Below are 24,647 nucleotides of genomic sequence, written 5' to 3' on the forward strand. Positions count from 1 at the left end.
TACAACTCCAAATCATCAAGGAAAAATAGGGCAATCAGTCCATCTCTCAATCATGTAGACAGTAAAGAATCTGGACAAACCACACTTTTATAGGGAAACCAACAATACTTTCTAGGCACCTCCTGCAAAATCTATTACACAAGATACATAAAAGGAGAGGCAGATCCGGGTAGTTTTTAAGTACAACGGAAACCAAGTATACCACAGTATATTCAGGAGAAAAAAAAAGAAAAAGGAGATTTAAAAAAATGTAATTAAAAATAGTCTAGGTAAATAAAGTTCACAGATGGTGTACCAAATTTTCAAAAGCCTTAAGAAAAACATGCTGGGCTTGCTCACTTAAGAATGCATGCACCTGCATGACTCTATGCTCATTAAATTTAAAAGAAAAACTAACAACCAAAACCAAACCAAAAAAAACAAAAAAAAAAAGTTAAAAAAATCCCAAATCACTTTCAAAGTTATAGTACCAAAATAATGCATTTATAAACAAATGCAACTCCCCTTCTTTTTCAGGAAACACTACAGTGCCTTTTCAATCGAATGCATCCCCATGCTATTCCACAACACCATATATTGTATCTACAATAAACAACAAGGTCTTGAACAGACATACCCTTCCCCAAACACACAACACACAAACAGAAAAAGAAGCAGCAAATGCTGAAACAGTGAAACAGAAATGAAAAGCAACCAAAGGCAAATCAAGTATCAAGCAAACTAAAGAAACAAAGGGCAAGTTAGAAAAGTTCTGAACAAATAGTTTCAAACAACATAGGTAGGAATTACTGGCCGAGCATTATTCCTGTGAAATACTTGAAACTCAGGTGTCTAGACACTGTTCCAAAATGTTTCTCTTTCATTACTATTTTAATCCATATCTATATCTTAAGCCATTACTTGGCCAGTCAGATAAAATTCAAAAAATAGACAACCTTTGTCAGGATTTAGAATTGCTGATCAGTCCATATTTTAAAACTGTAAACCAGAGGATTAAGAACAGACTGGCAGGCTTTGACATCACACCATCGAAATTTTCATTGAACACTCTGGATAGGTAAGTATTTGGTGTTTTCATTTATTTAATTTTGTCTCACAACAGCATGTTTTCTTGATCCTGCAGTCAGCTCTGTGACAGCAAACCAGTGCACTTGCACAGTGCTCCCAAACAATCAATTTGCCTTGAAACACAAATTTCTCATTACTGATTCATTTGCCAAATCCAAAGTTAAAGGGTGAAGCTTTTAGTTTTCTTAGCAAGAATTGCTTCACTGAATCTTATTTAATTCTTTTGTTTCATTAATTGCTTTTGCCTTAAAAATTTTCTAGATGCAGCAACAATCAAACCGCCCAAAGAAACTCCTGATATATCTTCAGCAATATCAGGCAACAGGGAAAGCAGTCTTTTAATCTTAAAAACATCTCTGTGGGACTTCTTAAGAATATTAAATAAATACAAAGACAAAATAATTCACATAGACCATTGTTCACGAGTAGTAATTAATTTTATTCCTTTGAGAATGGTGCATGTAAATTCCAATCCTGTAAAGAGGACCTGTGGTGCCTCCCTGCAGACTACTCCTGAGGGCAGCAAGACTCTATTTACTAATGAAGGTTGGTGCCTTGAAGGGGAAGAGACATGAACACAAAAACCAATTTGTCTACTGGAATTTTCCCATTTTTGTAAGCAGTATAGGTGACTTGCTCTCTTACACTGGGAAAACTATTATGCCAATCTCTAAATAACATCAACAGCTTGCCCTCCTGTCCTGTGATGGAATCCTACAAATGGGAATAAAAGTAAAAAATCTGAATGAGTACTCTGTGGCCAGGATTTTACTTCTAGCATTCTTCAAGGAGAGTTATACTGAGCTGTCAACATGGCTATTGGGTAATGCTCTATAATTTCCTTGAGTGGATATGCATGGGTCACACAAGTCAACTTTTATCACACAGTAATGGGGAAGTACTTTTTGGGTTGGATTCTGGTCTCTTATGCATCTTGGTGTAACCACGTGGTGAGGCTGGAAGTTGGCTCTCTGTCAGCATGCCACACAAGGGTCTCATCTCTTACCAATCTCTAAGTCTGATTTACTGGTCTGGAGTAATTTGGGCCCTTCAGACATGCAATTCCTGACTGCTGCTCTGGGAAACATATTCTTTAAAGTTAATGAAAATTTACTGTGTCTTCTCTCCTCTTTCATCAAATCAGTTTTTGCATTTTCTGCTCTTTTTATATGAGGATGTAAAATGTTTCTGAGAGGTAAGAGGGCACCAAGGTAACATAGGATCACACACATCAGGCTGCAAAAAGCAAATGCACAGAAATTGTCTGAGGCAACAGTCAGGCAAGCTCCATAATCTCCAATGTTTGTAATTTCTGAGGACACTAAAAAGACACTTCAAGGAAAGCCTGGATCTATGGAAAGTTTAGGCTGAAGGCTTCAGGAAAGTTAGATATCCTTGTCTGACACCTGTAGACTTCATGCATCTTCATAAAAACACTGTTTTACCTGTGGCCGCATCACAGGAAACTTTTGTAACCGAGCTTAACCTGTATGCAGATTCACTGATATTCAGGCATATCATGGCACATGATACTGCAGTCTCTGGAAGTGAGTGCAAAATTGCTAATGTGATAATGCCTTTTTTTCCCCATCTCTTACCCCCCACCTTCTCATAGTTTCTCAGGATGTTGCAGAAACATGCATTCTCACAGTTTAAACAGTAAGAATGCAGAAATATGTGTTCTTACTGTTGCCCCTCCATTTATGCCAGACTTTAAATATCAATTTTTGGATTCTGTTTGAGATAATAATATTTCAAGGATATCACCATTATTTTTTCAAAATTATCAGGGTTTTGGTTTCATCCCTTTGCAACTCCAGCAGAGCAGATTCTGACTTCACATGGACACCGTGGCTGCTGGCTGGCATCGGGGCTCCCTCTGCCCAAAGCTGCTGCAGCCAAACTCCATGGCAGCTTCATGCTGCTCTTGGAGCAGACCTAGAAGGATGAGTGGAGCAACACCTGCTCCAACAGATCTCCTATGGAGCATCTTGGAGAGGCAAAGCTGCTGCAGGCAACGTCAGGGCACAGCTCCATGAGCTCTGTGCAGCACCTGCCAGAAGCACTGTGGCAGTGCTGGAAGCAGCTGAGCCCAGCTGCAGGAGGAGCACTTTTAGGCTGAACAGAGGAAAATGCTTCAGAGGAAACTGCTGCACTATTCCTTGTGCCTCAGCTGATTCCAAGCTAGTTTGCCTATACCTCCACCTGGCACTGAAAAGTGCCATCACCAACCCCAACTAAACTACAGTGACCTCCTTACCAACAGCCCGTGCCATCACACCCTCTCTTATCACATAACTCACCTTATCTCATACCTCAACAAAAAGCAAACCATGCCTTCTATTTTTTAAGCCACTCCCAACCAGAGTATAGTTACAAATAAAGAAGGAAAACAGAGGACAGATTTCTGCAGGTCCCAAAGAACTCATCTAGACTCTGTAGTCTGTATAGCTCTCCATAGCAAACTCATTGTGTTTAGCTGCCAAAAATATTTTTGCCTGCGTTATTAAGTTTTTGCATATTATCCAGCAAAACCAGGTCTTCCTATAAGCAGTTTTAATTTCTTGCAGCAAAATATAACTGCTAGCAAACAATTGCTTACAAAGATGCTCTTTAAACATAAATGTGTATAACTCACTGATAGATAGTAAAAAAATAATCCCTAATTCACTCATTACCTTATGCAAAAAAAAATAATTTGTTTTTTGGACATTAACAGGAAATCTGCATTAAATTATCTTCAAAAAAACACTCAAAACTCCCTACAGAAAAATCAAACCCAAACTAAAACAAAACAAAAAACAACCCAAAACCCCAAAAGAAACTCCCTAGATTGTTAAAATTATTGCACAACTGAAAAAAATAAGCTTTGGAAAAAACATCCTTTACATCCTTTCAGTGGAAATTACTGCATGTATAAAATAACTAGATATTCCTGAACACTTTGCTACATTCTTCCTAGAAGTACTTAAGTTACCTACAGAAAAACTAACAAAATAGAAAATGTAACATCTATCCTTCGGCTGAACGCAATAGCAGTCTTCACAATTTAAGGGATTAAGTGGGGATATTCTTACTTGTTTCCTAATATTGTATCTCAATTTAAAATAAAATTACTTTCATGTGTTCTTTTTATAATTTAGGATCCAGTTGCACACTCAGATTTCTATGTATTTACCACTCCTTTCATTAACATTCTATATATTTGAGAGTATTTTCTTCCTCTAACTGGGGATTCTCTAAATATTAAAATCCTTAATAAAAGAGACTCGGCTAAATTATTTTCAAAAAGATAGAAGACTATCTTATCTTATAGAATTTTCTGACAAGTAAATGGAAAGGATGTTGGAAATAGCATTTATTTTCCCAATTTTTTGGCAATTATTCCTTGTTCTTTGCTGAGGCAGAAAGCAGAGCTCTTTCTATGCCATAGCTCTTTGTGAGCGCCATCAGAAGGATGCAATCATGACCTGGACCAATGAAACCAAATTACTAACTCTGTTATTTGTTTTACTGGTTTCAATTCTTGGTTCTCCATCAGAACAAAACTACTGATAACTGGAAAAATCTGGCAATAAACAAAGTGAAGAGGAATACTATTCTCTGGAAGGTTAGGAAATTGCAAGCAGAACTCCTTATTTAGATTAGATTTTCTTCAGAAAAGAACATTCACATTGTTTCCACGTCCTAATAATTTTGGCTGGTGATGCTCTTCCAGCAGAGTATTTCTGACATATGCCTAAGTGGCCCTTCCCTCAGCAAGCAAACAAGCCAGCCCTGGTATGTTTCTTGTCTTACAGTGTTCACTGTGTGCCTGTCAAACACTAATTAGGGTACAGCTGGTTAGCACAGACCTTAGGGCAGGTGAGGCCTCTCACCAGCCAATTTCCCTCCTTGTGCACTGGAATCAGTGGACTAAGAATTCAACCTACTGTTTTTACAGCATGTAACTCAATACAGAGAAAGGGCTTAATAGTGTTTCCTCAATAAAAACCAACAAGTGAAACATTTCCATTGATTTTCAAGGGACCAGAACCAAATCTATTTCAGTTCCTCTGCTCCACACACATTAAACATACAGGCACGCCAACAGTTGAGTAAATCAAGCACATGAAAAAGAACACAAGTGGGCCCAGAAACAAAATTAATTAATTAAAGAAAACACCAGTCTGATAGATGCCAAGGGTAATGTTGAGCCTGACCACTCCCACACACAAGCAGAAGCTGCTAAGCTTTGGGATAATACAGGCATGGTATCTACTGCCCCACTCCTTCCTTCCTACTTCTCCTTCCTCCCCTCCAATGACACCATCTCACAGGTGGTTTTTCCTGGACCTACCCTGTGGGGCATTATCCAATCTAACTCATCACCTCCCCTGGCAACTCTCTGAAACTCCTCTAGGGACATTGCTCCTCTGTGCTGATCAGCTCTGGAAACCTCAGCAGAGCAGCTCACTGCATATTGGCAATTTTTACTACAGCAGGGTCTTATGTGAAATGTTCCTCTAGAATAAATCAAACACAACACCCATCAGCCCTACTACTAGGACTCAAGAAAAACAAAGAGAGAAAATCACACATATTCATCTTAAGTTATATGGGCTTTTTCAAGTAAAGAAGCTAAACCATGGATGAAAGACAAAGCAGCTGATGACATCTCAACCAGCATATCTTTCCCAGTGATCTTTTAACTTCAAAAGATCCATTTTTACAAAAATCTGCTGTGATGTTTTGTAATCTAATGTCCAAATAATTACATTAATAGTTTGGGAGTTTGTACATTACTGGTGAAACTATTTCCATATCAAAACATATTCTGTAGCAAAATGCTGACAAGGAAAGAGAAAAATCAAGTAAACATGTGCACAACACATGGACAACAAAGAAACTCTTCTGTGCAAGCAACCTTCTGAAATGCTCAACACGTCCACATGTGCACCAGAGAGAACTGCACAGTCATACTACTGGTATTAAGCTTTCCTCCATCACACTCCATGTAGACACTGGCTTCCTGCTCTTAGCTGGAGCAAGTAGCAAGGTGGGTGACAGAAGACATGATCCTGTCCAATTTTTCCTTTCTCTTTCAAATAATTTGTTCTCCAGCCAGCCATGGTGTTGTTTCCTGCAATGAATTTGCTTCCCTGATGAAATTTCTTCTTGTAATGACTTGCTACACACTTCTGTCTCCTTCCTAACTCAAGCACTGCTGTAGAACTTGATTGATACTGATTGCTAAGACAACTGAATGCACTGGGTCTTCTCATTTGCTGGAAAAGCTTTGTTTACATGGTATAAACACACTGAAATGAGGAGCAAGCACAGGCACGGCCTTGGAGGTACATCTGATCACACTGTACCTCTCCCAGCTACAGGCCAAATTATAAAATACTGCTGAACAATGTGAACAAAAAAGCAACACTCATGATTATATCCTCTCCAGTTTTTTTTCACCTACTCAAAGATGTTTATGCCAGTAACAAAAGAAGCAGTGCTTGTAACTGCTCCTCTGTCTTCTGTCACCTACTGCAAGATGTTTATCCCCCTTAACAGCATACAAAACAAACAGACATCAACTTCTTTGATGCAGTAGGTTTTTAAACCCTAGTTCTAGCCAGGCCAGAGTTAATTTTTGCGGTAGCCAGGAGAGGGCATGGCTAGAATCTAGAGGCTATTCTATACCACCTCCAATCATTTTCTGGGGCCATGGGAAGGGTCCCATAGTGTGGCAGCACGCTCAGGTATTGGCAGAGGCTCCCCTTGGTGAGCACACACGTGTGAATCCTTCACCTCTCATGCACTCTGTTATTAACATTGATGATGTTACTGTTTGTCTTCTTATTTCACTGCTGTTTGCAGTAAACTGTTGTTCTCTCTACCTGTGATCTTTACCTTTTGTGCCTCCAATTCTCCTCTCCATCCAACTCAGGGAAGGGAAAAGGGGAGGGGGCAGTGAGCAAGTGGTGCATGTTTTGAAGTGTTTTGGTGGAAACACTAAATTGGAGGAAACCATTCCTAAACCATGACAAACACTCACTGGAAACAATTTTTTCTCTTTTGAGTAATACATAACTGTTTATAAATTAAACGTTTACCTACATAAGCCTCCTTGGAAACTGTGATGCTCAGTTAATAGCAGGTATCAGAGAAGAAACACGTCTTCAAGTATTATAGCTTCTTTTCTTTTTTTACTTTTTTGCTGCTATCACTGATGTTTTAGTAGTAAAAGTACAAACTGGACCAGAAAAAAGTCATGTTCCCTGTTTTAAAAAGAATAGCATGAGATAAGGCAGTCTAAGAAGAGCAGTCTGTTTTAATCCCCCCATGAGCTTACATCAGCTACTGTAGCGCACACAGCAGAACCACCACAACAAGCCAAAAGCCACACTTCTCCACATAACACTGAACGCTTCTCAACCCTTTGCTCTTTCTGAGACCCAGCACAATGCTTGAAAAGAAAAAGAAACCAGAAAACAAACAAGCTAACAAACAAACAAACAAACAGAAAACAGCCCCCCACCCTCCACCCCGTGACTGATTAGAGTTAATGCCCTTCTGGTGGGCACCAAGAGACTTTTCCAGTTTTACTGCCTTCTTAACTCCCAGGCATCTCTGCACACCTAAAGCAGGCTGCCCTGACATTTCCCATTTGGACTTTATGAGAAGGTTAACATTTTCCTCTCTCCAGTCTCTGCTTTTTCATTTGAGGCGTTGAGTCACATTAGCCAGAGCAACAGCAAAGGCTTGCACTGCAGAAAATGGATACTGAAAGTCCAAAATGTAAGCATTGCCATCAATTCTTCCAAACTGCATCACCTGGGAAGCAGGGGAAGAGGAAAAGGAAGGGAAAAGAGAACAAGGTCAAAAAAATGAACCACAGAAAAGGAAACAGAGAAGAGAATAAGAGCAAATTTTTTCTGCTTTGTAGGAACACCCCCCTTTCTCAGGTAATATGATTGGAGCTACAGACAGAATGGGGTATGATGCCAAAGAACAGTGAGAGCACTCTACTTTTTGTCTATATAGAGAATTTGACTGCAATATTTCACTCCACAGAGTAAACTGACAAAATATGCTAGACTGCATAGAGCATTGGTTCAAGTAGCTTGTCACCAATTACTTCAGCAGATTTGGGTACACCAGCATCATGCTTCCTGCAGGAAAGTACCAGTCTCTCCCTTGGAAATATCCTACCATCAACCCAACAGGAAAACAGGCTTTGTTTTCAAAGAAAGGAGCTTTCAGGGAAGGGGAATAACCTATTTCCCTACTCTAGCACTTCATAGATGATAAGGTGTTCATTCTTTGCAGTTCTGTTTCCCTCTGCATGAATATCTTCACTAGCACGTAATTACAGCAAGAATAAATTAGCTAAGGAGCAGTGAGAGCTGTCTGAAATGCAAAAAAAGCAAAACTAGTCAGGTTGTTCATTGCTCTTCCTCAGTGAATATCTGAAGTTTGGCCTATTATTACTGTTTTTTCATTCACTTCGTCGGAAATCCAGATTTTATTTGCTGTACAGCGAAGATGCTTGAGCTAGACTGGGGACTGACTGTGCAAGTCAAGGCAGGTTTTGTTACCCCTGGCAAGAAAAAACCCCTTGGTTGGGTGGCTTTGTACAGCTGCCCATGGGCACATATCTACAGCCATTTAACTGAAGAAGAATGGCTCTGATTGCTGCCTTTGAGCTGTTGTTTCATACAAGCAAAACCAAAAGACTTCCACTGGTCATGCATGTTGGATACCTAAAACATCTAACTCCCAACTTAGAGGAAGTCGAGAGTCTTGGTATCTTTAGTAAACCAGAAGTGACTTACAGCTGGACAAGGAAATAAATGAGAGTCTCCTGAATCTCAGTCCAGCATCCTGCTAATTAGCACCACTTACAAGCCTGGGTTTGGTGTAGTAGTAGTAACATACCACTGCCAGGCCAAAATTAAATGTTTTGATTTTTTGAAATAGCCATTGATCCTTCTATCCACAGGCAGTTCAAAAGTGGCCCAGGAGCACTTTGCTTTGGGGTGGGTCAGTGTGTCCCTCCTCTAGCATAGAAAGCCAACCCCAAGGGCCTGGTAGCTACTCACAAGTGGAAATTTTGGCACGAAGGGAAGCTAACTGCCTTAGCTATGTGCTGCCTGGCTATGTGAGCAGGGCAAGAAGGAAACAGTGATCACTCAATTAGCTGCCATCCACAACCATCACTGATGGCAAGTGCAGCTACTGCTGTGAAGAGCCATTGTGTTTATTACAAAACCTTCAGCAGTGAGAGCCAGCCAGACTAAAGGAGGCCCTTGTTCCCATGTCTGACTGCAATAAGACCAAACATATTTTGTGTATTTACTTTACAGCTGAACTTCACCCCATGTGCTGAACTTAGACCTTTGACAGCTGTTTTTTATCAACCATATGGCAAAGCTTTTTTTTCATGGAACAGCTGACACAAGCAAGAAGCACTTTACAGCATGAGTGACAGCTTATTCCTGGCATAGCTTTCCCACATCCTGGCCCCCATCCCAGCAAGCATGTGCCAACCCTTCCTACCTGTCGTCCTTCCAGCTCAATCTGGAAGTTTTTTGCCGACTCCTGGGTCACCCGCCCTCCGAAGTCCAGCTGGTAGACTTGCGTTGCCTCGTTCCACAGTGGCTGCTTGTTGGCCATCACATACACAAAGCCTTGGCTTCCCAGGCGCCCATCCTCCTTCTCACTGGCCTTCCGGCACTTGAATTCATCCAGCTCACTGGCTGTCCTCAAACTCCTTTTAGTTTTCCAACCCTTTTTACTGCCCTGGCTCTGGTTCATCAGTTCATCTCCGCTGATAAAAAGCTCCGGCTCACTCTCTGAACTGTCCTGAAACTCATTTGTCTTGTTTAGTTTCTTGGACTTCAGCTGATCTTTTTGGCTCTTGACCTTCTTTTTCTCCCTCCCCAGCCGAGGGCTGGCTATCAGTGAATTGAAGTCAGTCAGTGTCCTTGCCTCCTTTTTGACCTTGCCCTCAGTGATAGCCTGCACATTTCCTTCCTCGGCTCGACTGTCCAGGCGTTTCCGGCTCTTCTTGCCAAATTTGTCTGTCCTTTGGGGAACAGGGCTTTCTGTCAAGGAGAGCACCTCCTGGAAAGTGTCTGCCGTCTCCACCATTACCTCTGTGCCCACGTGGCCCTGCAGCTCCGCTGGCGGGGGAGACATCACCGGCTTCTCCACCACGAGGAGCGGCTTGGGGGGCAGCGTGCCCTGGGGGTTCTGTACGGGCGGGCAGGAGCTGTAGGAGCTCCAGGGGTGCAAGGCGATCGGTGGCAGCTGTAAACTAGAGCAAGTGCTGCTTCCCGGGTACATGGGCGGCAAAGGGCAGTAGGGGAGGTTGGATGAGTAACCTGGCTGAAGCACAACTGAGGGCTCTTGCTGTGCAAACTGTGTTGGGGCCAGAGCTTCTTTGGGAGAGCAGGGGGCCTGCATTCCCTGAAGGGGTGGGGCGCTGTAGCTTCCTGGGTAAGGTACTCCAACCCCATAACTCGTCTGAAAAGTGGCAGTGGGACTGGTTGGAGACTTGGGGGAAACAAATGGCACTCGAGACATATCCAGATGTTGAGCTTGACCAATGATGAGAGGAGGAGGTTTTAGAGGGTTGGGCACTGAGCTCTGCGATGTCCTTTCCTGAGGAACCCAGATCTCTTCGCTCACCATAGGGTCCCACTGGTACGGCGGCGGCCGTTTTACACTCAGGGTAGCCTCTGTCAAGGACACAGGTACGTGCCGTACTGATTTCTCCACTGGACAGTGCTGAGAAAGGGCCTCATCCTCCGTGAAAGCGGAGTTGATATAATCCGCTCGGTCACGGGAGTTGTCAGGCGGGCTCAGCAAGCTGTAGGAGGACTGGGAGGCCAGGGGCGAAGTACTGACAGAGTGAGCAATGACAGAGCTGTGTTGGGAGCCACTCCCTGTGCTCAGATCTGGTCTCATGGCACCAATGCTGGAAGTGCTGCTACCAGCATTGGCACCAGCGATGTTGCCCACGCCACCAGCGCTCGCACTGCTGCTGCTGCCAGCGCCGCCACTGCTGCATTGGCTGCAGGTGTACAAGGCCGTGGGCACTCTCTGCTGGTACTGTGCTGACACAATGTTGCTCTTGGCCTTAGGGGGAAGCTGCAAGGTGGCTCTCTGACCATCCATCAGCTGAGCCATTTTCAGGGCTGCCTCTCTGCTGTTCCTCCGCAGAGTAGCATGAATGATACTGCTGTCCAGCCTCTGCGCCATGCTTCTGCCCTGAGACAGCTGGCTGGCAATGTCAGGGTAGGGCGGCGGGTCCCCGGCCGGGATGGAGTAGCGAGGCACCGTGAGCCGGTTCAAGGTGGCGCTGGCACAGGGCTGCTGCATCTTCTTCTCGGCAGCCGTGATGCGCAAGGTGGCGGAGCTGCCGGGGCCCGGCAGGGTGTAGGTGCTCTGGGCACAGAGCATCCTGGTGCGAGGCCGGCACACCTCCTCCACGTTCCCGCTGCTGTCGAACGTCGTTATCCGCTCGTAGCCCAGGGGCGTCTGGTAGTGCCCCGCCGGGTAGAGGGAGAACTCGCCCTTCTTGAGGCAGAGATCGAGGGGCGGCTGCGGGGGCCCGGGCGGGGGCGGCAGGGGGGTGGCGGGCACGGCGGGGATGGTGCCGGGGTAGGGCGGCGGCGGGTTCATCTTGTTCAGCTGCAGCTCCTGGGCGGCCCCGAAGATGACGGCGTCCCCTTCCACCAGCGGCGGCCCGGGCCGCGGGGCCTTGGCCTTGGGCGGGGGCTCATGCTCGCGGTCGCCGTGGTCCCGCAGGTCGGCCAGGGCGATGGCGGGGGGCGCGGGGGGCGGCGGGGCGAGCGGCGGCGGGGGCGGGCGGCCCAGCTCGCCCACGGCCAGCGCGCCCGCCCCGGGGCCGGGAAAGCGGCCCGGAGCCCCCGGGAAGGGCCCCGGCCCCTCGCCGCCCGCCTCGGCCGGCGGGTTTGCCAGCACGTCCAGCTGCACGTTCTGGTTGGCGAGCAGCGACTGCACCAGGCCGATGCTCTGCGTGGGCGACATGGCCTGCGCCGAGCTGTGGATGGGCGCGATGGGGATGTTGACGGTGCAGGGCGGGCTGCTGGCGGGCGCGCCGGGGGCGCCGGGCACTGCAAGGACAACACAGAGCGTCACCGCCGCCCGGCCTCCGCTCCCGCCCCGCACACCTCCCCTGCCGTGGCCAGGCCGGGCCGGGGCTGCCCCAGGCACAGAGGGGCCTGTCAAATGTTTGCTACCTGTAGAGACTGCTGCTACCTGCTCCCAAACCGGTGGATCAGACCTCAGTGGGAACACGTTTCCAGCCCGTGACTCCCATCACTCTCCCTGGTGACTCTCACCACTCCCATCGCACAAGAGTTTCTTGTACCAGCTGGGGACCAGCTTTAAAGCCACTTCTTGGGAGTGACACTTCAGAGGTCAAGCTGTGAGCGTGCTTTCAGCCTATACTGGATCCCCATGGGCTGTCATGATACCACTCAGCATTCACTCATGATCAGGTTTTAACTGCTTCTGCTCAAATCAGTAAAAGTTTTGCTAAATCAGGACTCATTAGTTTTCAGGGAGGGACTTCCGATAGTAAATGCAACAAATCAATAAACAACTGAACAAAGCAAACAAGCAAATAAACAAAAGAAGTGGAGGCTAAGAAAGCTGAAGACCTGCACTGAAGACACTGTATAATATCTAGTATAAGGTTCCTAGACTCACTGAGCTGGGGAGAACTGGAGACCACAGACAATAGTGGGCAAAAGCTGAGTATAGTGCGTGACAAACCTACCAGCCATGCAAAAGCAAGGAAGCTGGAACAGAGAGAGGGGAATATGATAGAATGAAATGCAGACAAAACTTATAAAAAGTTGTCAGATTTGTAAGGAGAAAATGTGAGGAAATAGATGGGAAGCCAAGAAGATTCAGGAAGTGGGTACTGTAGTCAGGGCAACTGCAGCATTAATGTTTGGACAGGCTGCAATCAGAAATGTATAAAGAAGCATATGCATATGAGGAAAAATTTCACACATGTGGTGGCACTGAAAAATGTGGCAAGAAGAAATTCGCATGATTTTGAGCAGAAGAGTGAAGAGTGCTCAATTGTTTGCAGTTCCTTTTGCAAAAAGTGATTGTTTCCAATAGGAACTACCACTGAAAAGCTGAAGCAGGAAAATGAAGACACTGGATCCAAGTAGAGGTGCAGTACTCAAGAAGGAACAAAACAGAATAAAGGGGGAAAACAGTAAATCCCATATTAGAACTTCCAAGAATATTGCAAGTTCTTTATTTTTTATTAAATTTCCTGTAAAAAACCCCACAGAAAATGGTGAGTGAGTTAGTTTGTGGAAGGAAAAGAGACCAAGGATCTAGTGTCATATCCAATTTTTATCCAGTTCTATATCCATATTTAAGTGTGCCACATTCTGTGGAGACCTCTGATTTGCAAGACCAGATCATGTAAGAGATCCATTAGTCAGGACCCCTCCAAACACTGCCCCATTGCTAATTAATTTCTAATTAAAATTCAGGTAATCTACCTATGCCCTATGATTACATTTTTGGTAACATCAGGCTTTTACCAGCATCAGTCATGAACATGGGAGGAGTGTACAGACAGCACTGTGACTGGACTGGCAAATCCTTATGGTAGTTCAGTTCATTCCTTTAGAGGAAGACCAAGAGCCAAACTTAACTGACCCCAAGGCAGTTCTGTGGTTCTGTGCTTGGCTGGCAGGCCATGCTTTCACCCTGATGCCTGCAGGCTTAGCAATTTAGCTGCCAGAGCCTGAGGTTTAATTGTTAGCTTGGCTTGAGCAGCCCCAAATGTTGCTGTCATTTTACCTTATCCAACAAAACATCATTTGTTGTGGTGTTGCTTATTACTCTTGAGTGTTTAAATCCAACGTTTTCTTCATTTCTCCAATGGTTTTTAATTGATTAGTTTGCATACTTTGTAAGTGAAATCAATTCACCGCGCATTTGTCTTGCCAAATCTTTACTGACCACATTAAAAAACACCTGTCCCAAGTGTACCTCACTATGAACATTGCACCGCCCAAGAGCAGCTTTCTACCATGTTTTTTCTAATCTATCAGGTAATCATTATTTACTCTGCAATACTTTTTCCTTTAGTAGATGGTACTTTCTTTATATGCAGGCTTTAGAAAGGATAGCCCCATAAACATTTTTGAAGATTTAAGTAGCCACCATTTACTAAGTCAGAAATATATTTTCAGAAGAAACTAGAAAGGAAAAGATGGACAAGAGGAAGGCTGTTAGAAGGACAGAGTAGTATAATTCTTTTAAAGCCTTCTCAAAGAGCTGTTACAAGAGTCTCTTATAATTTTCTCTCTGTTTATGTACCTGCAATTATAAGCACCATTTCATCTCTTAGTGCAGATTCAACGCAATTTTCAGGAAGAGATGTGAAAACTTTGCATTAACTTCTTTCTTCTCTATTTAGTTTTTATACTATTTTCTGACAGCTTGGACTGTGTTTCATAATAGCAAATGTGGGGTGCTTCCTGTTAATAATATATATATGGTCACCAATGTCTCTATTATTTTCTTCAGACACGACAGGTGAGTATCATGTAGACAGAAATTAAGCAGGACAAGTTCCCCAGATTGTGAAAAAAATGGGCTTAATTTGAAACATACAAGTATTTCTTTAGCAGTCCAGAGGACTGTTCTGAAGTATTTCTTTAGCAGTCCAGAGGACTGTTCTGATGCTTGGGTCAGACAAAAGCTTTGCTGCTGTCAGCAGTTGAAACCCTGGTCTGAAATAATGAGAACATTTCCATTTATTTCAGTAGATTTCAGCACTGCTCTTAATTGCTTTGCGGTGCTCACACTCCTTCCTTTTTAAAGGGTACTGGCATGACAGCCACTTCCATAGTTCCAAAAACCTGTGACCAGGCAACAGGAATGTCTCAGTCATATGAAAATTCTGAAAATGTATTAATTTATCTTATTTTCTGTTGTTTGTTAATTTTATTGGCATGATGACTTTGTTTTGATTGGAGGAGGTCTTGAGTACTTCCAGTCCTTTCCCCTCCCACATCACATCACCTGCACCCAAACCTTCCCTGCACTGCTTAAATCTTCTGCTCCCTCAATGAAATGAAATTCTTCCTGATCCTGCTTTTTTTGTTGACTACTTTACTACTTCAGCCTCTTAGTAGTGATAAAAGCGCAAATGAGCGTTTATCACTTCTCAAAGGGTGGCTGAGTTTTATGGGAACCTGCTCTCTGACCCAGACTCCTATCAGCTTTGATGCCATCAGGTCTCAAGAACAGCCTGTCTGGGTTTCCAACAGATTACAATTCTGTCCCATCAAGATGCAGAATGCAAGGCTTCAGTCTGTGGAGAATTCCTAGCAAACTAAGATGAATTAGCAGATGACTAATTTCCCAATGAACTTGAAACTAAGGAGCTCTTTATGGATTATACTTTCCACACATCATAGAAAACAATGCCCATAATACATATGTAGCCTTATTCTAACTCAGTTCTACAGAACCCCATCAGACGAAAGGATTTTGATTTGTGTGTTTACCAGAGGGGACCATGCCACAACCAACCTGACCTCCATCTAGCTTAACCCATAACATGGCAGCCTTCCAGCTCCTCCTTACCTGGTAGATCATCTTCATCTTCGCTGAAAACATTTGGATTAAAGACAGGCATGTTAATGTAGTCCATTGAAATCTTCCTCACTTCTGGGAGATATATTGTCATTTGCCGGGGCTGCAGATGCAGCAGACTGGTTTTATATATTACTAGAGAAAGAACATAAGAAACAAAAAAGTTTGTTACACAGATAGCATGTAAAGCCAAGGAAGAAGCAATTCAAAGCAGACAGAAGGGCTATGAATATTGTTATTTACTGTATACATGTGCATGGGTGAACCATTATTTGTAAAATCACTATGTAACACTTTGCATAATAATGGGATAAAAGAGATTGTTGCTTTCAGCTATTTCTCTTTAAATGGAAGCAGCATCTCTGTAATTAAATAATTAATTACTTCATCTTGTATTCACATCTATTTTTATGGAAGGGAAAAAAGACTTCTTATGGAAGAAAAGACTTTTTTCCATTCTACTTTTGAAACTTTTCACCACAGGATGCTACCAATTTACAGGGAAAAACTGGAAAGCTCTCAGGAAGGAAATCTGCTGACAGTTACCACATACAAAGAAATCCCACTTCGTTCAGGAAATCCCTGGGAACCAAACCATTGGAGACTGGGAGAACATTTGAAAGAAGTATCACTATCCATTTACTCTACACTTAAATCCTTCCCTATCTGCCACTAGCAGTGAGAGAATTAGAATGACCTGTGATCATTCAACTGCTGACAGCAGTCCATATAGCCACAAAAGCTATCCACCTAATTCTGCATCCAGGACACCTTTATGTACTCCTGACCCAACTACATAATGCAGCATGAGACAAAATAAGTGTTCTAAAGAGCTCATTAGACTGCTAGACTTGTGTTAATATTTCAGTTCAGAGCTCAGTTCTGCGGTGTGGTACCCTGTTTTTTATCCAGCCTTCTTCCTTCCCAACAGGACGATTGGGCAGAACTGGACTACCCTGAAAAAAGGTTGATGATAGACAACTGCTGCTTTAATGATGGTACCAGATTACTGATGCTCCGGCAGGAGAACCACATGATGAGGCTCTGCACTGACTTAAAGAATCTTGAGCATGAGGCTGTAATAGCTTTTTCATAGAATTTGTAGCTACATAACTATAAAATCTGACTTTAAAAAATACTTCTATGGCAGTAATTTAAACCTATTATTTCTATAGTCCTCTTGCAAAACCCTTTTTTTATTTGTGTGGGTTTTGTTCCAATAAACTATAAAAATAGACGTCTGGGCTCAAATGTTGATTTACTGTTTTATTACAAGTGAGATTTTTAGCATTTTATTGATATCTCCTTATTGTATTTATAGATTTTAATCTTCTTTAGTTACAGTGAATTTAATAAGATCTAACTCTCACTGTCCACAGAAAACAAGTGCTTTGATCACTTACAAAAAATCTCATTGCGTAAGTTTCTTGTTTGTTAGAAAGAAATTGACACGCAAAAAAATCAACAGTTTACTGTTACCTGCACCAAGGTTAGTTGGTAGGAAAGCAGCCAAACCCACAATTTTAAATTTGGTTCCCCAGATATTAGATGTGACCTGAGCAAGGTAGTTGTGCTGCAAAACAAAAACAAGATCATTTTTATCTGATAAAATCTGTATCAAGCTCTAATAAAAAACTGCACAGCAATTAAGCTATTGCAAGTGATAATGCAATTTCAGTCTATCTTGTTTTTATTGTATTGAAACAGCCCAAAGTGCCTATGTAGCAACAGTTTTATCCGGTCATTAAGAAGACTCATTCTGATATCTTAACACCATCAGAAATGATGTATGCATCAGCCACAGGGTGATTAGAGCTATTGAAGATCTGAACAACACTTAGTGGAGAATGCTTGTTTAGTGAGAACAGGTCTGCTTTCTGGCACTTGCTGCTCCTGCTGAGAAGGACCACGGCTATTCTGTATTTCAGAGAGTGATACACCCTGCCCGTTGGTTCTATGCTCATGAATCACTTTATAGAACGATAAACAAGACAGAAATTAATTACTCATAACAACAAACATATATTCCCCTGGAGCTCCTAAAGCAACTTCCCAAACCACTGTTGCCATGGCACACATATTTATGGGTCTGAAAGACCAACAGACTTTTCTCAAAGGCCAGGAGTTATGCTGCTAGTATCAGGAGCAGGATCTAATCCTCAGGTCTTCTGCTCTACTCAAAGGGCTTCTGGTCCTAGCTTTGTGTAACTGTTTAGAATTTTTCATAAAAAGGAAAAACAAGAGAGCAGAAAAAACCAAGCCAAACAAAAGAAAATTACAATAACACAGGCTGCTATTAATGAAATATACAACCTAGACAGTTCTACAGCCTGCTAAGTTTCATTTTCCCAGAGGACATGAATACCACAAAGAGCACAAAGTGGTAATTCCTTTCCTTCCTTCCAATTAAGACTGTTTCATGTTAATTATGAAACGGACTATGTGGTCCTCTGAAGCAAACATTTCCTTATCTCTGCAATCCCTAGCAAAGCAGAGAATCATGGTGGCATTAAGATGGCATTAAGATGGGTCTGAAAAACTGATGAAGTGTTTTCACATACACTTTCAAAAAGCCAACAACATCACCTAGAATAAAACATCTCACACGGATTCACACTGACAAAAGTAACTGCTCCTGGTACTTGCCAAACACCACCTCATACTGGCACTTTCAAACATTAGTACTGAACTGGAAGATGCAATTCTCTAGTTCTATCTACTTATTGTAATATAATGCAAACTTTCATTGCTGATCATTTGATCTCTACCACAATATGCTGCCTCATGAACAAAAAAGCATTTGAATCAGGTATGGTAACAATGTGCACAATACCTGAGTAATGTCTTCTAAAGGAAACTCTCTTCGTGTCAGGCTTGGAGAACCAATAGAGGGTTTCCTTATTGGTAACCTTGGTGATCTTGAGATCTCCTGTGCAGCTCGTGACATCTTTGGAGATTTGCGAGCTTCTATATTGATTCTGCAGGTAAAGCAATACTTGGAATCAACAATGGGCAGGCTAAAATGCACAAAACTCATGTCTTTGAACAAAAAGATGTAAGAAGAAGACAACTGGTAGGATGTCCTCAAAATGACTAATAAAGACTGTAGAGCCTGCAGGATGGAGAATTATGGGTCAAATTTGAAGACCTGACACACTTGCAGTAACTCATGCTAGATGTTTTCTAATTAATCTAACAAAGCTTCCAGAAGTCTGCCAGGTACAATTTGTCTTCCACTAATCCCAAAAAGGTGTAGAGATGAATGATCTCAGCTATGCAGACTTTGAGCAAAGTCTCAAGAAATGAGAACATGACACCTCAGCTGACAGATTTTCACATTAGTGTATACAGCAAACCAAAGCTCCACAAATGCTGTCAGTGTTCCTACCCTAAGCCAAGTCATTTCTACCTCCCACTACACAAGGCAGAGTCAAGAATACCAGCTCAAGCACCTAAAGAGTTCACTGGCAGAAATGTAACAAACAAAAGTAAAAAACAGTCTGTTGAAAGGACAAAATATATTCCGTGGTGGCAAGACAGAAAGAAAAGGAAAGGTGGGAGAGTTTATAAAATCTTTCTTTGAGACTGCCTGGGGAGAAATTGTGCTCTATTGTTTCCCATTACATTGTGTCTCAGAAATCTTCCCATAAGTCCAGCTCTATGCCAATCTCTGAGATCACCCCAGAACTGCACATTGCAGAGCATCCCAATCTTACAGAGAATTCCTATTGCCCAAAGGAGTTTACTTTTCATTTTACAAGGTGTCAGAGAGGGAAGGAGAGGCAGGGAGGAAGAGAGGCCACTTGAGGAAAAAGAAGAACTATCCAAGAGGTTATTACCTGGGGAGTTTAGGTGATTTGCTAGCTCGGCTGATTTTTGGAGATTTCTTTGCTGCCCAGTCATCGCTGAGTTCGATATCACTGGAGTCAGAGCAGTTGCAGCTGTCAATCACAGTGGAAATCAAGCTGTTTCCATAGATTTCATCTATCAAGACAGGCCCCAGAAAATTTAGGTGCTGCTTCAGAAAACGGCTATAAATTATAACTCTCAGTTATCAGAAGCATAAACCTGATCCACAGGCAGCAGTTGAAATAAAACTTTGCAGAGGGAAATTGAATGTTCTCCATTCTGCCTTCCAACTCCAAATTTCCAATGGTTTGAACTCAAGTGAACATTATTCAGAGGGATGAATAGCATTCAACTGACTTCGAAATTGAGACTAAAGAATATTTTCTGCTAATTAGCAATCTATATTCCATTACTCAGAATACAAGAAGTTCTCTTCTGTAAAACAGAAGGCAACAGGGTATAATTTCAGAAGCTTCTAGGTCACGCAAAAGATTTTTTTCACATCAGAAAAAAATATCAGATGCCACCATCCATGCTGCACGTATGTATTTTTTAAAACTCCTGAGGATTTAGTGTCCAAAGTGTTGCTAAATCATTTTTACAGAGCAACAACTGAATCGTACCTGCTTTTCCGTCTGTTTTAGGATCCATGATGACAAACTCCGGCCGCAGCTTGCTGATCCGACGTCCTTTGAGGATGGGCACCAGCCCCCCAAGGTATTCCAAGTACAGTGTGTAACAGGGACCCCCAACCTCCGGGTCATCCTCCGTCCGCTTCATGGTGCAGTGCAGCCGCTCGTTCCCAGCTGTTGGGTAGCTGACAAAATCTCTCATATTGTTTGGGTCTGGGATTGGAGGCTTCATTCAACAGAGGAAGGAAAGAGAAAGTTTTCCCATATTGGTTGGGGTTCTTTTCTGTGGTGACTTAATCCCAACATAACCAACTGAACTTGAACCCAGCTCTAATCTGGCAGGTGAAGATTAGTATAGGTTACTTCATGAGTTATGCAGGACCCACATGCAAGATGGAATGGCAGTGTGTTATTTAGTTAGATCAAAAGCAGTTGTATACAGAAAATAAAAACTAAAACTAGTTACATCAAAAAAGAAGGTTGAACCTGTGAGTCAGAGCACTGAATAAGACAACAGACCTGTTGTCAAGTCCCAGCTCTTATCAGAAACTTCTTTTTGAACCCTAGTACTGTGGTCAAGTATCAGAGTATCTTGTCTCCTGCAGGCCCTGGAAGTGCACCTGAACACTCAGATCCCATTCCTCTTTAGTACTGGTACATGCTATGCCACTATGCTATAATGCTGTCAACTCTGGAAGAAGCTTGTACTTTTTACATCACTTCCAAGCACATGTCCCATCCTAGCTGAGGGCCTATTTGCATGCCATGTAGAGAAATACAAAGCTTGGATTACTTTGCCCCACTTGCCTGCACACTGTATTAATCCATGAAAAACTCAATCCTAAAGCAGTAGGACTGCTTTTGTCTAGGACAATATAGCCTGTATGACACTAATACTATTCATGTGTGTAAGTCAACAGAGTTTCTTTCAAAATGAAAGCATAAGGAAAAAAAGGTAGGAAAAAAAATAGGCTTCCTTAACCTGGCAAATCTGTATAGGCTCAGTAGTGATCTGTAATGTGGTCTGCAAGCTGGAGGGGGAAAAGGAATATTTGCAGGGAAGAGGGTGCCTTGCCTAGCACTGAAGGCATGGCTGACAACACAGGTTCAGTGGGTGACTGAGATGAGCCAGGGTAAAGCATAAGTGCTGATGAGGCTCCAGAAACAGCCATGAAACAGGACAGGCACGTGGCTTCTGGAAACCCTGCTCCCACCTCTCAGCTACGCAGCACCACAACCGCTTTGCATCGTTGAATCTCCACTAGGAGGTGACACAAGGACTGCTGGCAGCGATGTGTCCCTGCACTGCCCTCTGACCCCCACCAGGGCTCCCAGCCAACTGCTGCCTTCATCCAGCAGGTGGTACAGGAAAAGATGTGATACCTGGCTCATTATCCCATAGCACTATTGGAGCAGTGAGATTAGCAGAACTCAGTGTTAGTAGAAATGTTTGGGCAGCCCCAGGTCTTAAGCCTAACCTTCCTGGGAATATAAGCACTCCTGTGACATGTAGAGGGGGTACAGTTCTACCCCTGTAACCGCGACAGAGCATTATCACCAGTGTGAGCTTCTTCAGAAGTCTTTGTGAGTCACCAGCATATTTTACCCTTGTTACGTACTTGGAAAGGCCATCTCCATGGAATAATGCAGATCAGCATGTGTGAGCCTTCTTTTCAGATTTTTAATTGGCACCAAATGCATCAGTGGGGTCTTGAAGAGGATGCGAAAGCTTTTAAAATGATAAAATCTTATCATTTAGCCATTGCCACTTAGGAGCACCGTGGAGGGGGGAGATCTAGCAGCACTTCCCTCTTCACAAGCACTCATCTCTTTCATTTTACCTTGATTGTTGGTATGAAGGCAGTGGTGAGGTACGAGCAGAGCCGAGGGGGCAGGGTCAGCTTGCTGATGTCCTTGTCGTCCCGCAGGCAGCTGGCGATGGTCTGCTGGCACAGCAGCTGCAGGCTGGAGACCCTGTGCTCCACTCGCACCACGTACAGCGCGGGCCCAGAGGCCATCAGCAGGCGGGAATCCCTGTGACCCCAACAGATGGAGATGATGGGACGCTGCACGAAGAGCAAAAGGAAACAACTTCAAAAGATTTTGTGCAAAAGAACTTTTTCCAATATGGCTGCGCAACAAGCGATCACATGAATTCACACCGATCACATTAACTAAAGTCTTCCAGAAACTTCAAGTGCCCATCACTGCCCATAGAAGTAGAATAGGAGCATCTCAAATTGTAGGAAAGACATTCTGTGCTGTCCTTGTGAGCCAGCAAAGGCCTCCTGAAGATAAAGGAAAGCCCCATATCTCCCCTGAGGAAGATACCAAGGTTGTCACCATGGAGACACGATGAAGGAGAGAAAGTTAAGAGCTACAGACTCTAGCTGGCTCACAGAATGACCTGGCTCCTTGGTCATCCACTGAGAACTTTGTTTCTTTCCTATAACCAATGGGCAGTGAATGTGTATGTTAAGTGAATGTAAATATCTTGGAAAAGTATAAAAACAACATGTTGCTATAATAAATCTTTCTTGCACCCTTTTGATGGAGTCGTGGTACTTTGTACTGTGTCGTGCTCTATAACGACATCAAATCATCAAAACCAGCAGCTGATGTTTATTCAGTGCTTTTTACTCAGGATGCTTAAACTCTTCACACAAGGAATCAGCTACCAAATTCAGTACCTAGATTGGATAAGTGACTTTAAAGACACAGGGTGTTGAGAAGTAGGATCTTTTGATGCCCTATCCAAATGATTTATTCAGTCATCTAATCAGTCTTCACCCACTGGTAACAGCTCAAATTTTACAACTGAAAAGTTAAATTATATGCCTGGAGACACTTAAAAAACAAGTGGACAAAACCCAACCAGCTTTCTTGTTTTGTGCCAAGTCTTCTGCTGCAGCATCTTTTGAACTATTCCTGGAGGAACTGAACTGTGAAAGAGCACCAGGAACGCAACAGAGAATGGCCTTTTGTCTTCTACTTGTCTACACTCAGAAATGTCCAAACCACAACAGTAAAACCAGAAAGAGTCAGGGCCAACTGATACGAAATGTCACAATGTGGAACAGAATAATGATGAACAAACCCTGCTGCTTAGAACATTTATTTCCTGCTTGCAAGGAGCTCCCTAAACTTTCCTTCTAAATCCCATACTTTTTTGTAAAGTACCAGTCTGTTGTGACCTCCTCCAGCCTTATCATCATTACTTTTGCCCTTAAGTGTTACTTGCATCCACCTGTCATCTCTACCTTTCTGGGTTACAAAGCTCCTGTATTTGCTTATATACACACACCCTGTGGTATTTCAATCCCATCTGCTACCTCTGTGCAAATAACATAAAGTAAAGATGAAGCTCTAACTCCATGAAGAATGCTATACAGCAGGTTGTCATCAGTGAACTACAAAAGATTTACTCCTTTCTGTGAAGGTCTTCCTTGTTTTCACCATCTGTGACACTCAGAAGTTTAAGCAAACATGTTTTGCATCTAAATAATGAACTGTATTTATTGAAAAGTCAGGGTATCTTTCGAATATCTTTTCACAAGACACATCAAACAAGCAGACAGGGTCAAGACAGCAGCAATAAGAGCTTTTATTCACTCCTCTATTAGCAGTGTGATCCCAGATAGCAGGGTTAGATCAGCCCAGAGATTACTCACCCAGTCTGGGGAAAGAGCCTCCCTTCCATTTACAAATTCAAGATGCTTAAAGGCAAGAAACTGGGAAAAGATTGGTTTATGTGACTGATATGAAGCAAAATGCAGCTGGCACAGCACTATACCAACATTTATCATCAAGATAAAGCATTAGCTGAAAAACATAAGAGATCTTCCCTACTATGTCACCTTATCCTAGATTTAAATTTCGAGGAAAATACTGATTTTAAAGTAGGAGGAATGAAGGAACTTCTTTTTAATTACATCTAGGCAATACCACACACACACCTCCACGAAGGCACAAATCTTCAGGCTGACTGATACACAAATAGAAAGAAGCAACATGTGAGTCTTAAGATTTTCACAGTAATTGTTGAATGCATTTTGTAGTGGAGAACTTCAAAAGAATTGAAAAATCCTTTGTGTACCATCAATAATTCTACATGGCTTGCCATAACCATAATCTGTGGGATACAGCCTTGCATTTGAGGAGAGGCCACATGAGGTATCCCCTACTGATTGGTATTTTCGTGATTTGTGAGTGTGGCTTGGCCCTCACACTGTCTGGCAGCAATGAGACAGTTCAAGCTGCTTACCAAATAAATGCAATTGAAAAGGCACTGGCACAAGGTAGGTACCTGCCACATCTATTGTATGACACCCTGAGAACAGCACAGTAGAAGTGACCCTGATTTTCCCCAAGAGCTGAACCCCAGCATGGACAGCACTATCTACCTGATCATTACTGAGGGATCCAAACTGCATCCTGCTGTTCACTTTG

At 43.0% G+C, this 24,647-nt stretch overlaps 1 protein-coding gene across 1 annotated transcript in view; it reads right to left on the minus strand.

Annotated features, from left to right (window-relative positions):
* Positions 1–5,159: 5,159 nt before the first annotated feature.
* The window catches only part of TULP4 (TUB like protein 4), a 146,325-nt gene continuing 126,837 nt past the window's right edge, over positions 5,160–24,647 (minus strand). Inside the window, exons 8-15 of the mRNA XM_059467456.1 lie at positions 22,040–22,264; positions 20,190–20,424; positions 19,557–19,701; positions 18,551–18,695; positions 17,197–17,290; positions 15,709–15,852; positions 9,607–12,191; positions 5,160–7,881 (exon numbers count right to left, since the gene is read on the minus strand). Coding sequence (XP_059323439.1) covers positions 7,765–7,881; positions 9,607–12,191; positions 15,709–15,852; positions 17,197–17,290; positions 18,551–18,695; positions 19,557–19,701; positions 20,190–20,424; positions 22,040–22,264 — 3,690 coding nt within the window. The 3' untranslated portion in view covers positions 5,160–7,764. The remainder of the gene's footprint in view (positions 7,882–9,606; positions 12,192–15,708; positions 15,853–17,196; positions 17,291–18,550; positions 18,696–19,556; positions 19,702–20,189; positions 20,425–22,039; positions 22,265–24,647) is intronic.

Source organism: Ammospiza nelsoni, chromosome 3, assembly GCF_027579445.1.
Source record: "Ammospiza nelsoni isolate bAmmNel1 chromosome 3, bAmmNel1.pri, whole genome shotgun sequence".
In the NCBI taxonomy this organism is placed as follows: Eukaryota; Metazoa; Chordata; class Aves; order Passeriformes; family Passerellidae; genus Ammospiza; species Ammospiza nelsoni.